This window comes from Oreochromis aureus, linkage group 15, assembly GCF_013358895.1.
Source record: "Oreochromis aureus strain Israel breed Guangdong linkage group 15, ZZ_aureus, whole genome shotgun sequence".
Classification (NCBI taxonomy): Eukaryota; Metazoa; Chordata; class Actinopteri; order Cichliformes; family Cichlidae; genus Oreochromis; species Oreochromis aureus.
This window is the reverse complement of record NC_052956.1, coordinates 23,866,317-23,882,054: the sequence shown is the minus strand read 5'-3', so window position 1 is coordinate 23,882,054 and position 15,738 is coordinate 23,866,317. Positions and strand designations below refer to the sequence as shown.

Here is a 15,738-nt window from a genome sequence, read left to right as displayed (position 1 = left end):
CTCTAACGGCCACTTAGACTGGCTGCAAAAGTGACTCTGCCAGCTTAAACTCTCCGACTTTCCTGATGAGCCTTGAATCGCAAGTTTCAAGTCATTTTTAATAAAACTTAAAGCTAATTTAGTAAATTATGGCCCCATAAAGTCAGAAAGGAGGTTTATCATTTGGGTGGAGAGGGGAGAGCAGCAGGAGAATTTCTGGCTTTTTTAACTAAATCCACTGCAGCTTCATGCTGCAAAACAGAAGCACTAATGAATTTCTAATTTGTAGCTTGCATTTAAATGACACAGAACTTTATTTTGGCTGTTTTTCTTTCCTTTAACTGAACCGTAAATATCAGCCGTCCACACACCAGGGAGCCTTTTACACCTACTGTGGCAAAGTTTTCAGTGAGCTCAGAGTTTGGAAGCTGTCACGCCGTCTTCTCGCTGCTGTTAAACGCTAGAACAACCCCCTAGCCTTTCATTAACTTGATACCTGTAGGTTGTTTAAAACCACAGAGCATTATTAAAAAAAAAAAAAAAAGAGGGACATTTTCTCAGTAATAATAAAAATCAGCCTCTTCCTTTCTGGCTGTCGGGAATGAGCCTTAACCTTAAGTCAGGTTATAAAATTCATCCTATGTAACAGAGGTGTTTAGATTTGGGTCTTAGCCTTGTTGAAGAAGCCAGTTGGTGTGTGTCCAGAATTGGACAGATGCCTGAAAGTGCCTCACACACACATTCTCGTTTTGATATCTTAGTGAGGACATCCAATTGACATAATGCCTTCCTAGCCGCTTACCCTAACTCCAACCATCAAAAATGAATGCCTAACCCTAACCCTCAGCCTAAACCTAACCATAAAATAAATGTAACCCTGACACTAAAACCACATTTTGAGTCTCAAAAATGACTTATGTCACCTTTGTCCTCACAAGTGACTGTTGGTCCCCACAGTAATGTTCCAATTTTTGGTCCCCACAAAGATATTGAAACAGGTACATACACACACACACTCTGAGTGTCTGCTGTTTGTATAACTAAGCCTACTGCTCACCGATCGAGTGCTCTCCCCTTTAAGTCCAAACTCTTCACACTAACACATGCAGACCCTGATAACTGACCCACACCTAATGTATTTATTTTCTCTGTTACTCACTCCTCTAACTCACTCCTAAGTGCTGCTGCGGTTGCTGTGTTTAAGCTCCCGGGTTCAATGCCTCAAAGCTAAACCACCACACAAAGTTGCTGAGGTGCTGGATTACATCCTAAATGTGCTAGAATTGTTTGTAGCATGATGCTGGTGGAGCAGATTGTGAGGTTTACCTTCAACAGACGGTCAATATAACAGTCAAAAGTAGGAAATATAAAAGGGGGATTTTTTTGCTACTCTCCGATAGATGGTTGATAGACTTAATCAAACTAGATTAATATCATGTTTGAATACAAGTAATGAAAGAAAGTTTAAAAATGTCTATCTAAGGAGAACTCTGTAAGACCAAAGATGGAAGCATTCCCCTCTCTGCCCGCAAAGAGCCAATCAGGGGCCGCCACAGAAAACATCTGAGCTAATCACTTTGTTTCGACACAGTAGGCAAGCAGCAGGTATATCTACTTGTTACTGTAGCAGTGATACAGGTAGCTACATCTGCTCTGTTAATGAAACAGCCATGTTGTAAGGCTTCAGCATGTGTAGCAGACATGCAGAATAACCTGCAGGAAAAAGATTTAAAAACTTTATTTTGGGTAAAACAAAAACAAAATATTGAGCTTTCTGTTTAAATCAAACTTGACTGTTGATTCTATACGTGGAGTTTTTACATACTGCTGGCTATTGCAGTTAAAGTCATGGATCTCTCCTTGTTAATTTAGTTGGAAGCTTTTAAATAACTTGAAAGATGGCTGCTGAGGGGTAAAATTTGCCTTCTAGGAGTTTGAGAAAGCCTGTTGTTTACTAGAATCAGCCCAGCTATGAGGCCAAATGTGCAGAAACCCTGTGACAGCTGCAGGGAATTGTGTAATATCACAAGACAACCAGCATTTCTGAAAATCTGCGTTTGCTAGAAAACTCAGAGAGGTTTTTATTACTTGTACGTCCGTTCCCGTTGAGGGATCCTCCAGGCCCCTCGGCGTAGATCGCCTCCACAGTGATGTTGTATGGGGTGTCTGGGAGCAGATTCTGAAGCATGGCATTGTTTCTGTTTCCTGGAACCACAGTCTGAAGATCCAAACGGCACAAAGTCAGAGATTTTCAGTAGCCGAAGAAGAAAAAGCATAAATCAGTCAGCAAAGATTTACACCCAGAGAGTCCTGAGTTGCTATGCTGTCTGCACATCTGCTGCACATGGTATGTGTAATTGGTGAGCAGAGCTGACCCAGTGCTCCCAGTCACAGGAAAAACTGCCACACCTGCTTTCCACAGAGTTCCTTCCACACACGTCTGTGCATGTATGATTTTGGAGATTTCTGCTTCTTTTTCTCTGTTATTCAGTTTTTGGGGAGTTTTCCTCTTTTCTAAATCAAAGATCTGAGGACAAAGGGTGTCATGCTCTGTACATGCCCTGTTTAAATAAAAGTAAAATAATAGAAACCCATTTGGATTCACCTGGAATTTGAATCAAGGACCCAAATATTAGTTTAAATGAGAAATGGTAATCAAAATCAATTAAATTAAAGTTTGGGTTAAGCTGACTTTTATTCCAAATTTTAGTGCTAATAAATTTGGTTTGTGCAGCAAGATAAAGAGAAGAGCCTGAAAAATACAAACACTTTTGGTGGTGCACAATTTTACATTTTAGGCTTTAATATTTTAGAAGACTACTTCTCCAATAAACAGGAAATAATAATTTCTTCAGCCTTGTGAGGCAGAAAACTGCTTCTCGGTGGGATTATAGAAACTGTGTACCAACACGAACCTTTCACATTATTTACAGATGCCAAATTGATCACTTTGCATCAGTATAAATAATAATCGTGGGCTCTCTGGTCAGTCCCAGTCTGGAGAACTCCTTTCATCGGCGTCCCTCTGCTGTAGTTCGCTGACTCTCTCTGAGCAGGTGTTAGACTAACGAGCAGAAGGAAAGCACAGCTGGGCCATCTCCGCTCTCCACCATCGTTCCAACTTATTATTCAGAACTATTAATAACGCTATTATGCCCCAAATTATACTGTTTGTTTAACTGAGCCTGTAATTAGTCTCCCTAATCTGTGATTTATATCCTGAATGAGGCGAGGGAATCCTGAGATGTGACTTCACCGCATAGTCCGAGGAGGACGTCACAGCGAGCGGTGAATGGCGAGGGTTTGCGGCCAGTTTGTCCAAAACAAAACACATCACCGCCTGAGATTAATCCCTCTTTATGGGTTAAACAGAGAGTAAGAAATACACTTGAGGTTAGTGGGTCTGATGCATTTCCTCCGAAATGACTTCACCAAAATCTCTCAGCCTCTGAGGTAGTTTTTAAAAAATTTTTCATCAGTGTGCGTAGTTTAGTTTCTGCAAGGGTAAGACCAGCTTTCCTTCAGACAATACAGGCAGGGAATCAGAGTGCGAAGGAAAGTATATTTATCCCCAAACAGGCCACTAAACCATGTAGGAAATGTGGCCATCACAAATGCCTGATTTTAAATTTGTACTGACTGGCTCCTTCTCTGGGATGACTGCTCTACTTTAGCACTGTTACCAGTAACATGTTGATGTTATCTGAGATCATTTGGTATCGTGGACGTCAATGAGCTTGAAGTTTCACTTACAAACTCTGTGATGGGGTCTCCAGTCATGGGTGCGTAGGCGATCCTGTACTGTCTTACGGGTCCTTCGGCGTGATCCCAGCCGATGGTCAGGGTGCTCGTGGTGGCGTCAAACACACGCATGTTCCTGGGACCAGCACGGGGCACTGCACCAAATCAAACAGAAGCAGTGTAGCAGATGTAAATGTATAAACAGAAATATATTTTTCTAATTCATGAATAAAAGATTATTTGATTTCTATATAGCTTTAAATCCTTCTATAGCTACACTATATACATATACTCACTTAACCTCTATGATCATTTCTAGTTCTGAAGTTTTACTTTACTGCAGCACCTTTTACTTGATCCAGAGTTGAATCCTCATTTACATATAATGATGCCCACGAAGGCATTTAGTTATACTAGATTCTTTCTCTTTAAGGGCCCCCTCCCTGAAAGCCCACTTTTTTTCTGTTTTTTCAGAATAAAGAAAGGAATAAATAAAATGACCAAAGGAAGAAAAAACATTTTAACTACACTCGAGAATCAACACATTAACAGACCAGTGAAAAACTGAGTACGCCTCATGATTCAGTAGTTTTTTACAGCAATAATGTAAAATATAATTTATCAGTACAGGCCCTTCCACACGAACTGGACCCATTAACATTGTTGAGGACTTCTGGCCCTCTTTTTTTTACAGCATTGATTCACTTCATTGACTTTTGTGAGTATTTGTTTATGCACAGCTCTCTTTAAAGTCCCACCACAGCACTTTGATCAGGTTGAGGTCTGGACTCTGCCTGGGCCATTTCTTTTCTTTTTTCAGTCATTTGCTTCCATGCTTGGGATCATTGTGCAGTTTGGGTCGAGCATTAGCTGTGGGACAGATGGCCCGACAGACTGGGGTGAATTTGCTGGGACGTCCACCCCTGATAGGACCGTGGCATTGAGTTAACACACCTGAATGCTCCAGACCTGTAAAAACTTCAGCCTTTATAGAGGTGCTCACACTTGCTCATGATCAATTAATCAAGTGCACTTAAATATCAGCATTTGGCTTCTTATCCTCTATTCTTCTATGGAGGGAGTGAAGGTGTACCTATGTTAGCTGGCTAATGCTAACATAACTTCTGTAAACTTGTCAGTTTCATACCAAATTATATTAAATGTCATGGTTTGCTTTTAATATCTAAAAGATGAAGGAGACTAATAAACCTGAATACAAAGAATATGTCAGTTGCATGACTACTAAAATTAGAAAAGCTAAATTTAAAGTTTTTCATATTAAACTTTGTCCATCTTTACTCTAAATCTCTAAGGTGCCACTCATATCACTGACTTGTTTCCAGGTAATCCAATAAGCTATAAAGTGTTCACGCAGCTGTTTTTTCTTAGTACCACTAAATTTTCCAGCCTTTTGTTTTTCCATCCCAACTTTTTTCAGATGTGTTGCTGCCATAAAAATTCTAAATGAGCTAAAGATTTTTATGAAATAGTAAAATATCTCAATTTAAGCATCTGATATGTTTTCTATTTTCTATTATGGTTAAAATATGGGCTTACGAGATTTAAAAAATTATCACATTCTGTCTTTATTTACATTTTTGGATTTCTATACAAGGTATTAAATAATTACTTTTCCATACAAAGCTGAGTGTGTTGCACTCTCTGGGCTCATTTGTTCATTATAGTTGGAGTTTTACGATCATCACCAATGATATGATCCAATATTTGCTAAGAGGAGTGCAGTTAGCAACCAGAAATTTAAATCTGCTTGTACTTATTGTGTTTTGCATCACTGCATGCGACAGATGTAAACTATTGCGAGTAAGTCATCTGATTCTACACACCATCGGAATGTGAGATTGTCGTTGTGCTTACGTGTTTTGCCATTGTCCTTCACCAGCGATCCCTCGCCGTCGGCGTACAGAGCAGTGACACTGACGGAGTAGGGAGTATCCGGTATCAGGTTGTCCAGGAAGGCGTTGTTAATACTTCCAGGAACCAGGACCTTTTCGGAGAAGAAACGCAGGAGTCAAAATACATATTGATATAATCATCAAAGAGGCTCTGCCTATTCAAATGAGCCTCTTCATGCATTACATACAGATCTGGCCGGAGTAATCTACATAATGACCTCAGTGCTCATCTTGCATCCAGTGTTCTCCAAGGTTTCTTCTGCCAAATGGTTCCTCAAACACTAACAAAGGCTTGGAAGATGAAATGCTAAACAAACCATCGGTCAGCGGGAGACGTGTTCTAACAACACGAGTGACTGCAGACTGTCACTTGTCACTGGGATTATCACATCATCTATTAGCTGGTTTGTGGGCCATTAAAGTCTCTGCCGTTACATCATGGGAAATATATCTTCTGCTTGGACTCGAGTTCCCCCTCATCTTGAGACTGGTTTGGTTGCAGCAAATGTTTTGGGCCCAAAGGTTTTGGCATGTTGGACCATGAAATAGGTTTCACAGCGATGATGTAGTGGCTAAGATCCCACAACTGGAAGGACACACACACACCTACACATGCACAACTGTTAGCCTGGGGTTAAAGCCCACCAGTAAACTCTAAAGTGAGGAGAATGGATTGGACACGGACCTTTTAAAACATTATAAACGAGACTGGAGGTTATAGTCATTTCCTGAAAGCAGTACTGCTCTCGAGGGCTGGGATGTACTTCATCGGCTGAAGTGAACCTGAATGATGAGGCCAAAGTATGCAGTTGGTCTGGGTAACTGATGGGCTTTTGAATGGGACGCATTCATTGTTTTAAGAAGTAGAGTCAAACTGAACAAGCTGGTGATACGGCATTTATAGATTTGTAAGTAATTCAAGATGAAGCCCATGAAAAGAAGTTTCCCAGGATGTCATTACTGATGTTTGAATTCTGATGTATCTATATAACTGCTAAAACCTAATAACAAAAAACTTTTAAATGTTCTTTCACAATGCTAAGGTTGTTAATCCAGCTTTAAATTATTTTACTTTTATACAGGCAGAGATTAGCAATGATCCAGAGATCACAACATGTCAGTGAAACTGAGCTCCTTATAGAGATGACAAGCGGAACAGGATGGCAGGCAAAAAAAAATGGTCCCAAATAAAAATGTATCTCAACTTTCATGTAAGCAACTGTAGATATTGCCAATGGGAGTGAATTATACCATTAATAAAATATGATGAGGGAGATAATTACAGTACAGGGTTATCTCCCAACCATCAGCTACAAAGTGATGCCCAATAACATCCTAGATGATGTCTAAGGAAGGCATCTGGTGCACTTTCATAGGCAGTCATGATCCCATTAATTTCTACAAACAGATTTATTCATATGAATATGCAGAATCTGTAGTCAAGGAACATGAGTTTTGGTACCAAAAGCTTTTTGGTTTCCAATTTTAACGTACTGATTAATCCGTATGTGCAAGCTTTGGTAGCATGAAGCTAAAAATTCTGTCTGGAGGGATGGGATTTGCAGGAATGCAATTCAGGAGCATGAACATCGTCTGATTCCACTTTGTCAGGTTTTATTAGCTAGTCCTGTAATGGACAGGTGACCTGACCAGAATGTACTCAAAGACAGCCAGGACAGACTCTAGCTACAACAGCAGGTTGGATGAGTGCTTACCAAATGGATGGATGATTTATTAGCATTTTTAAATGATGACCAGCAGACAGAAACTGAAATCTTGGCTTGGATATTTGCTGGCTAAACAGGGAGCTCTTAACAACCAGTTCCCCAAAGACCAAGTCAGCAAACTAGCCAATGGGTTCGCATACTGGGATCCCTAAAGGTAAATAGACGTGTTTCTTAGATTAATAGTGCTACAGCACATACCGATATTTTAAACAAACATGTGCTTCCAGTTAATTCCCAGTCAGGTGTAGGTGGCTGCTCTCATCCAGCACCATCAGTGCTGGACCTTACTGATATTCTTCAATGTGAACAAACTGCAGCCATAGCACTGAAGTTTTGACCACAGCTTTAGATTGGTGTTTGGAGGACAAAAAAAATCACATCTGGAAACAACATTAAAGCATCCTCATACCTTTGGTCTTATTTTATTCCTTCTATAGAGCACTTGTTTAATGCAAACCACTGAAGTTTAACCAGAATAAAATATACTTTTAAAGAGCGTCTCTGCCTCTCAGTTCTAATAATAATAATGATAACATACTCAGAGGAGCTCCAGTGCCTGAAATCACAAATCTGTGATGTAAAATTAGATAATTTAGACTGAATTAGTCATCAAGAGTTGTAAATCTTTGTACTTCTGAACTCATCTTTGTGTCTTCTTTCTGTGGCCAATTGTGGCCAAACCAACTTCCTCTCAGACCAAAACAAAATCAATGTTAATTAAACGAAAGTACAACAAACGTGAAAATAGAAGGAAACAGAGACCACAGGGAATAAACTACACAACACTAACTTCACAGCATCTTCAAAGCTGATCCTAATCATAAAAACAGCCTTGTTAGATTACAGCCTTAAGGCCCCCAGGAACTCCAACCGTATCTGTGACGTCAGTCACAGATGCGTCCGGCATGCAGCGTTTCCAAACTTCAGTCACAGAGTTCAAACTTTCTGTGGGGAAATAAACTTCTTTTTCTCTCTCCCTGAGACCCAGACATTTGCACTGGTGCATTAAATCAGTGCTGATGGAGACGTATGAAAAGCTGACAAGTCATGATTTCCATATTTAAGAGCATTACCATAATTACTGCTGTGCACACATCTGCGCAACATCAGCACTTGGTGAAACAAATAGGAACGAGCGAAAGAGACCACCTGTTGTTTGCATGAAACAGACCGGCCCAATGAAAGCAACACTGCCGCTTTGATTTCACTTTTAAAAAATCAGATGTAGAGAACACAGATAAAAATGACTTAACTACCAAAATTACTGCAAACAAATACAGTAAGTTTGGTTATTTAGTTCACATCCAATATACAGGAATAGTGTGCAGTTTAGAGAAAAGCCAGATGTATGGTGATGTGATGTGAAAGACATTTGTTTGTACAAGCAGAAGTTAAGTCTTGTTTAGGGATTTCCATTCATGTCCTAAATAAATAGCAATGAGTACCAAGCTAAAAATAACAACAAGGTCAAGAACCAGCATTTATAGCCAAGTCAAGACTCTTAGGTCAAAAGACTTTCTGAAGAGTCAAAAACAACAAGGCCCGAGTAGAGACCCACAAGTCACAAGTAAAAGACCAAATCAGGACCACTAAGATCCAACAACAAAACAAATCCAGAGCAAGGTCAGGAAAAAGGACAGAAAAGGAGGTCCCGAGTCAAGTCAACAAGTCTCAAACCAGAACTGAGCCAAGGCTTCCTAGATCTTAAGGTGGTAACTAAGTGCATTCTCTCACCTATGGCTCATTTACTCTGGTTTGAATCAGTTGATGAGTTTGTAAACTTGTAGCTTTTCCATGTGGTTTGGTTTCTTTTTCACACGGAGAAAAATCCAAGTGAGGCTCACAACCCACGTGAGAAGTTTGGTTTGCTTATTGGCCAGATGTGTCTGGGGCAGGAGCAACAAAAGCAAATACAGGATGAAGGTGCTGTGTTGTGGACTAGTGGAGAATTTACATTTTATTTCTTGGATAATCGCAAGCTGTATAGACCTCCACACATCTATATTTACCTCGCCACATTCAAAAGAAAAAACATATGTAGCTACGGGATGTTTCATAGCTCGAACGAGGAACGTACACCTGGTAGTTTCTTTTGATTGAGGTCACGTCGAAACCATAAACTTACAGCTCCAGAGTTCATTTTTACCTGCGCTGAGACCCTTTGGAGGTTGTGGTCACGGTTGTTTTGGACCACACCCAAGTGTGATTACCGTGTTCATATCTGCACAAATGAACTACACCAAGGGGGAAAACGAATCGAGTTTGACTAAACACCGCAGGTGTGCAAACAAAGAAAGTCGAGTACAAACAGCAAAAATACAATAATACAAAAATACGTTGAATTCCCAAGTCCTTAGCTGACATTTAAGTGAACACAAAGATATGCCAACCCAAGTAAGATCAGCATGTCAAATGTCAAGAATGGCATTTTCCAGAAGAAGAAAGCCAAAGTGAAGTCAGAGACTTTGGGTTTGGTGTCCTAAACAAGCCATCAAATAAAATGGGATGTTCAGAAATCTGAATTAAAGACAAAAATCTAGAGAATATAGCTGATTTTCCATTGATGGAAAATGCAAAACACAAAATGATTGGATTATTACTTTACATTATAATACATCAAGAGAAAAAGTAAGAGAAAGTGCAGACCCACGTTGGTAAAGCCAAGTCTTTTTGTGACCGTGTCATAATATAATATACGCTGGTTTTATAAAGGTCAATTTGCTTTTATGTATTACCTTCCCTTAAATTTTGGGTTTGGACTACTTTTTGGAAAAAAAAACATGATCCGTAGAGATATCTTGAGTTCTGGGTAATCCTGATACTTCTTGTAATTTTATAAACTATTGATTAAAAATAAAAATAGCTGACCGATTAGTTGATATTGAAGATAATGATTATCAGCCATAATCTCTCCTTTATCTAAAAACAAACAAAAAAAAAAAAACAGGATAAGATCATTCCCTATTTTTCCAGTGTAATTCCACTTATCTCAGGAATTTCCTGGAGGCACATCATATCTAACAAGAGCTGACCTGCAGCTTTTGGAACATGATGACTTGCACTGGAAAAAAAATATTATCCAACCTCACTCTTTTATGACTGTTAAATAACACAAGAGGTTGTTATTTTTGTGTCTTCACATTCTTCGCTCCTCATGACCAGACAGACAGAGTTTCCTCCCCTCAAGGAGAATTCTGCAGCTAATGACAGTTTGTGTTTTAACTGCCTGCAGAAAGCTACTCACCGACTCGGATGGTCTTGCACCGGTCAGGGGAGCGTAAGCCACCCGGTACTGCTGAACCAGGCCTGTGGCTGGCTCCCAGCGCACATTCAGGGTGTTGGTGGTGGGGTTGTACACTTGGATATTCCTGGGTGGCATGCGTGGAACTGCAAAGAGGAGAGAAGTGAAGAGAAAGTGAAGTTAGGAACAAGGGAGAGGTGTTAGCTTTCCTCACTTAGCAACACAACATCAAAACTAAGGACTTGTTCCAAGTACATCTCACTTTATTGCCTAAAACTGACGGGACAACTAATGGATTTAGAAGAGATTACATTCCTTTAAATGTCAGTGTCAGTAAGTGAAGAGCCGAACAGAACAGGGAGGATTGGATCCTTGGTTTAAGTTTAGAGTTTTAAAAAGCAATGAACTTTTTCAAAACATTCTTCAAGCAGCTCAGAAATGCAGTGGACTTCGAATTATTGTATTCTGTTACAAGCGCAAATGAATTCATTTCTTTTCAACAGGCAGATGTTATAGTTTGGGCTTTGGTCTCTGAGTTTCATCTTTATGTTTCTTGTAGTCTTTTTTATGTCCCAGGTACGTTAGCATCTTTCCTTTTCCATTGTCTCGAGTGGTTTTAAAACCCAGTTAGAACTTTTACTTTATGCCGTGACCGGTAGGGGATTCTTTATAAAAACAAGGTTGCCTGTTTTGAAGGTAAATTGCTGTCTTGAGTGTGTGCATAGGAATTTCGGAAATTTCTGTTTCAAATCTTGGTTGGACTTTAAATGTAAGTAGTTAATCTGGATTTTTGTTTTTGGGAATTTCTGTGCATGTAAACAGCAACAGATTTGTAATTTCCTCCATATTTATCAAAAACAGGCTGCATGTAATGGCCAACTTGATTCCGTTTAACTGCAAACTGATAGCAAACTGATGCCCGATGCAGATGTCCGCTCCTCCATGAGTCTGTTTCTGCCAGAGGTTTTTTCTTCCCACTGTTGCCAAGTGCTTGCTCATAGGGAGTCATCTGATTGTTGGGCTTTCTCTCTATTATTGCAGGGTGTTTACCTTACAATGTAAAGCACTCTTAGGTGACTGTTGTTGTGATTTAGTGCTATATAAATAAAACTGAACTGAACCGATGCGGTTGAAGTGGTTGAACAAAGTGGTTGAACAAAGTGGTTGAAGACCTGGTGCCTGCCTTTGAAGCAACCGCTTCAAAGGCAACGAGATCATAGTTCATTGTAAACAGTGACAATAATTTTGGTCGGGCTGTGGTCTCCAACCAACTTTAGCATTAGCAAACTGAAAAATGATCAGTTGAAGTCAAAGTTACGTTTAAAGTGTTTTCCGACTAGAAACTGAAACCCTTCATTGGGCTTTCAGACCTGCTGGTTTACGGCTAACTTCAGCGGTTAGTCTGTTTGTGTTATTGTGTGACTGTGGTGTTCCAATGCACACTAAACTAAACATGTCACAAAGGGCTGTAAGACTACAACTTATGTGGTGAAATGCTCCGAAGCGTAGCCTTTACATAATCAAACAAGATAATAACAATTGCATCGTTTAAGTTATTTGAATCATTTCTAAATTCTGTTAATCCTGTTTTAATTTGTGTTTATTTTTAGAATGTGATTTACTTTGTTGGTAAAATGGGTTCAACACAACAACAAATGTCTTTTATGAAGAAAAAATCTGTGTTCCAAGATTAATATCATTGTGAAACTACGGGATTGAAATGAAATGCTGAGTGCAGCACAAATCTGCAGGACAGTCAGCTTACAATGTCTATGTGTAGAGAGAGAAGTAGCACAGATTTGGGTTTATGCAAAAGCCTCTTTTAAACCAAACCAGATGTGCGTATTCCCCGGTATCTGGAGCTCTAGCCAGTAAAAGGAAAACTAGATGCCTCCTCCTCGATAAGGTAAAAACCTCCAGAGTGAAACCTTCACAGTCATTGTTTTCTGTAAAGTCTGTCATCCAGGGACAAAATTACTCTGTCCTTCAGAGAGATTATGTAATCTGTAACAGCCATTTAATTTGCTGTTTCTGTCCAGACCAAACGTGACAAATTTCTCCAGGGAGCAAAACAGTAAAACTGGACCAACTCTGGTAATAAAACTTCATTAATGTCACTCTTGGGCTCATATTCTCTGATAGTGACTCACTCTGAGGTCTGGTGTGTCACTGCTGCTGCTGCCGCCGTGATGGAGAGGTGGTGTCATGTCCCAGCACGCAGATGCTACTGGTTCGCTTATTGCAGCAGCAAGCACGTCTGTATAAAGTGCTTGATATGTAAATGATCGGAGGACTAAAACAACCCTTCCAACCCTTTAGTCCCTGCTGTCTCATATTTCAGCTTTAACAAACAAAAAACATCCAACCGGGTATTTGCGGGTCAGTTTCTGGGAATTCAACCCGTGAAACAAAAGGAGCGTCGCCTACCTGAACCTGAGTCACCAACTTCTGTCTGCCACAACCAGCATGTGTGTGTGACAGCTAACCATAATAACCTAACCGCGAAGGGATGGTAAGGGAAAAATATTCCAAGATTTCAACACAACACCATTTCTAAGCAATGAAACGATGAGTGTTAAGGCTCCATGTACACCGAAAATGAGACAAGGGTTGTGCAAACCCCCACCCCCCCGCCCAAACTATCCTGACAGGACAGAAAATATTCAGTTCCAGTTTGGCTGCTGGACTCGTCTGTGGAATTGTTTCCATGCCTCACTCCAGTGGCATCACATGTCAAAACCCCAGGATGCATTTCTGCTGACAGAGCGTGGCATGCCGTGTGGGCAGAAACAAACCCAAGGAACCCAACAGGACATCAAACCACAGAGATGCAGACAAACCAGCAGTTCTGCAAATGCTTGCAGGACCGGGTCTGGGAGGACATATTCTTCAAACGGTAGTTTTAAACTTGTTTTCTTCCTTGCTATCAATCACTTTCTTCAGCTTCTCTTATGTTCCATCCAATTCTCCTGAGGTGCGTGTGGGGGGGTGGTTCTGATTTAAAGGTTCTGGCAAATTCTGCAGATTGCAGTACTTTACTTTTTCCACAAAGGTTTACCTGGAAGATAGGGTTTCTCTATAAAGTTAATGTATCTGGTGTCAAACTTTAAAAAGAAGCTGTAATTTGTGTCCAGAGTTGAGGGGGTTCATGTTCACTGCAGGCCAGCAAACACACTAAACCTGTGTCTTGGTTGCATTAGAGTGGAGACATAATAAGATGATGATATTATCCTTTATTTATCTCAGCAAAGGCATGAATGTTCTGTTTCCACTTAAGGTTTACTGACAACTCTCCATTAAAACCACGACCTCTGGCCTTTGTTTGCTGCTGGTGATGGATTTAATCTTGCTCAAGTGAAGCTCAGACTTCATCGCTTGTGCAGAATCTCAACAGGTCAAAGTTATACCTTCAAAGCTCGACTCATTCGCTTCTGACCTGCGGCTCAGATCTGTTTTCTGTGATCAATTTAAAAACCAACATTCGCTGATGCTGACATTTTTTAAGCAACTTTTTTTCCTCTTCAAGGAAGAGTGTTTCTTCATCCAGACCATTGAGATACCGACAGCAGTTATAAAGTGCCCCTACAACCTCATAATTTTTAGTATTTAGTTATGTTTTCATGCTTTGATGTCCAAAAATGTGCAGCAGCACCTGTTTAAAATCATTCTGGAACATTTATATTTTCTCTTGTCTCTTCCAGGCTGCCCCGAAAAGTTCTAAAGCCTGCTCTGACTGACATGTCTGTCAAACGGCAACATCTGGAGCTGCAGCACTGCCACTTTAAATGACAGCTGTTCTGTTTCTTAGTAGTTTGTGATGTTTACTGCAGATAATTCAAAAACCTTATCACAGGCAGGGCGGCAGTTCACCTGTAAACGCTCTTGTTCTGACGACTTACGTGTCTTTCCCTTGTCTGACTGGCGGAGACCTTCTCCTTCGGGGTAAACTGGGACCACGGTCACCGTGTAGGGAGTGTCTGATAGCAGGTTCCTTAGGATGGTGTTGGTGGTGCCGCCGGACACCTGCTCCTGTTCGTACACAGAAACACAGCTGTCAGTCAAAAGAAAGCACAAGTGGAGAATCTGAGGAAGATCATTCTGGCGTTAATTCTGCAGTAATCATCCACAGAAACAGGAAAATTAGACTTTGGGGAAAAACTTGCTGGACCTCTTATACAGAACAGGCAGAGTAATGAGAAACATGACACTGGTTGAATCAGAAACAGCAATAAAAGCAAATGCCAAAGTGTAGGTGGGCTGCAAGGCAGCTTTGGGCAAGTTAAAGCAGAGTAAATAATGCCCAATATGCAGAAAAAGGTATCCAACAACAGATGAGCTGATGTGAATCTGCTTTGTCTGTCTGAGCTAATGCCCAGTTCTCCTTTCTGACACATGACAGGACAGGAAGTCAGTGTGATCTCTAACCATGTCCTCGGCGCCTCCGGATGCAGGCACGTAGAAGATGCGGTACTGCCGGACGTTGCCCTCCGCCGGTTCCCAGCGCACCTTCAGGGAGCTGGTGGTGGGATCAGTGACCTGGAGGTTCTTCACTCCTCCCAGAGCCTCTGTGAGCACAACATGATGGTTAAATTTCAGACCAGTTTCCTTGAGTGTCAAATGTCACAGAGAAGCAACATCTGCTGAGTTTCATATACTTCTTTAGCTAAACTTCCTGCAACTGTCATGTTAGTTTTTGATACATTAAAGCTAAGAGAATTTGATGCACTCACTGGTCTTTCCATTCTCCGATGCTCGTTTTCCCTCCGTGTCGGGGTAAATGGGAACCAGCGTCACTTTGTACTCAGTATCTGGACGCAGCTCTCTCAGGACCGTGTTGGTCGTAATCCCAGACACCTGAGTCTGTGAAGGGAAAATTAATAACCAAATATCAGCAACGACGTGTGACTTTAAGTAATTCCATTTATCAGAGGACATGATTTATTTATCTCACTGGCTGGCTTTGCTCATGGTTAATGTCACTGTAAGGTGAGAAAAATCATCTTGCTAAACACTGTCCAGGATTATATTGTATATAATCTGCTCTAACTTGTTCATTTAAAGTCAGTCAGGGATTCTCACCCAATAATTCTGGGAATTAAGCAGCTTTTAAAATAGATTTTTCCCCCAAACCAGCCAC

At 40.6% G+C, this 15,738-nt stretch overlaps 1 protein-coding gene across 5 annotated transcripts in view; it reads right to left on the bottom strand.

The window, feature by feature from the left end:
• col12a1b (collagen, type XII, alpha 1b) overlaps nt 1-15,738 on the bottom strand; it is a 153,728-nt gene that overhangs the window by 50,955 nt on the left and 87,035 nt on the right. For all 5 annotated transcript variants that reach the window (XM_031751530.2, XM_039599428.1, XM_039599429.1 and 2 more), the window contains 7 exons: nt 15,332-15,461; nt 15,027-15,166; nt 14,501-14,630; nt 10,605-10,747; nt 5,596-5,725; nt 3,733-3,875; nt 2,068-2,197 (listed from right to left, as the gene is read on the bottom strand). In XM_031751530.2, coding sequence (XP_031607390.2) covers nt 2,068-2,197; nt 3,733-3,875; nt 5,596-5,725; nt 10,605-10,747; nt 14,501-14,630; nt 15,027-15,166; nt 15,332-15,461 — 946 coding nt within the window. The remainder of the gene's footprint in view (nt 1-2,067; nt 2,198-3,732; nt 3,876-5,595; nt 5,726-10,604; nt 10,748-14,500; nt 14,631-15,026; nt 15,167-15,331; nt 15,462-15,738) is intronic.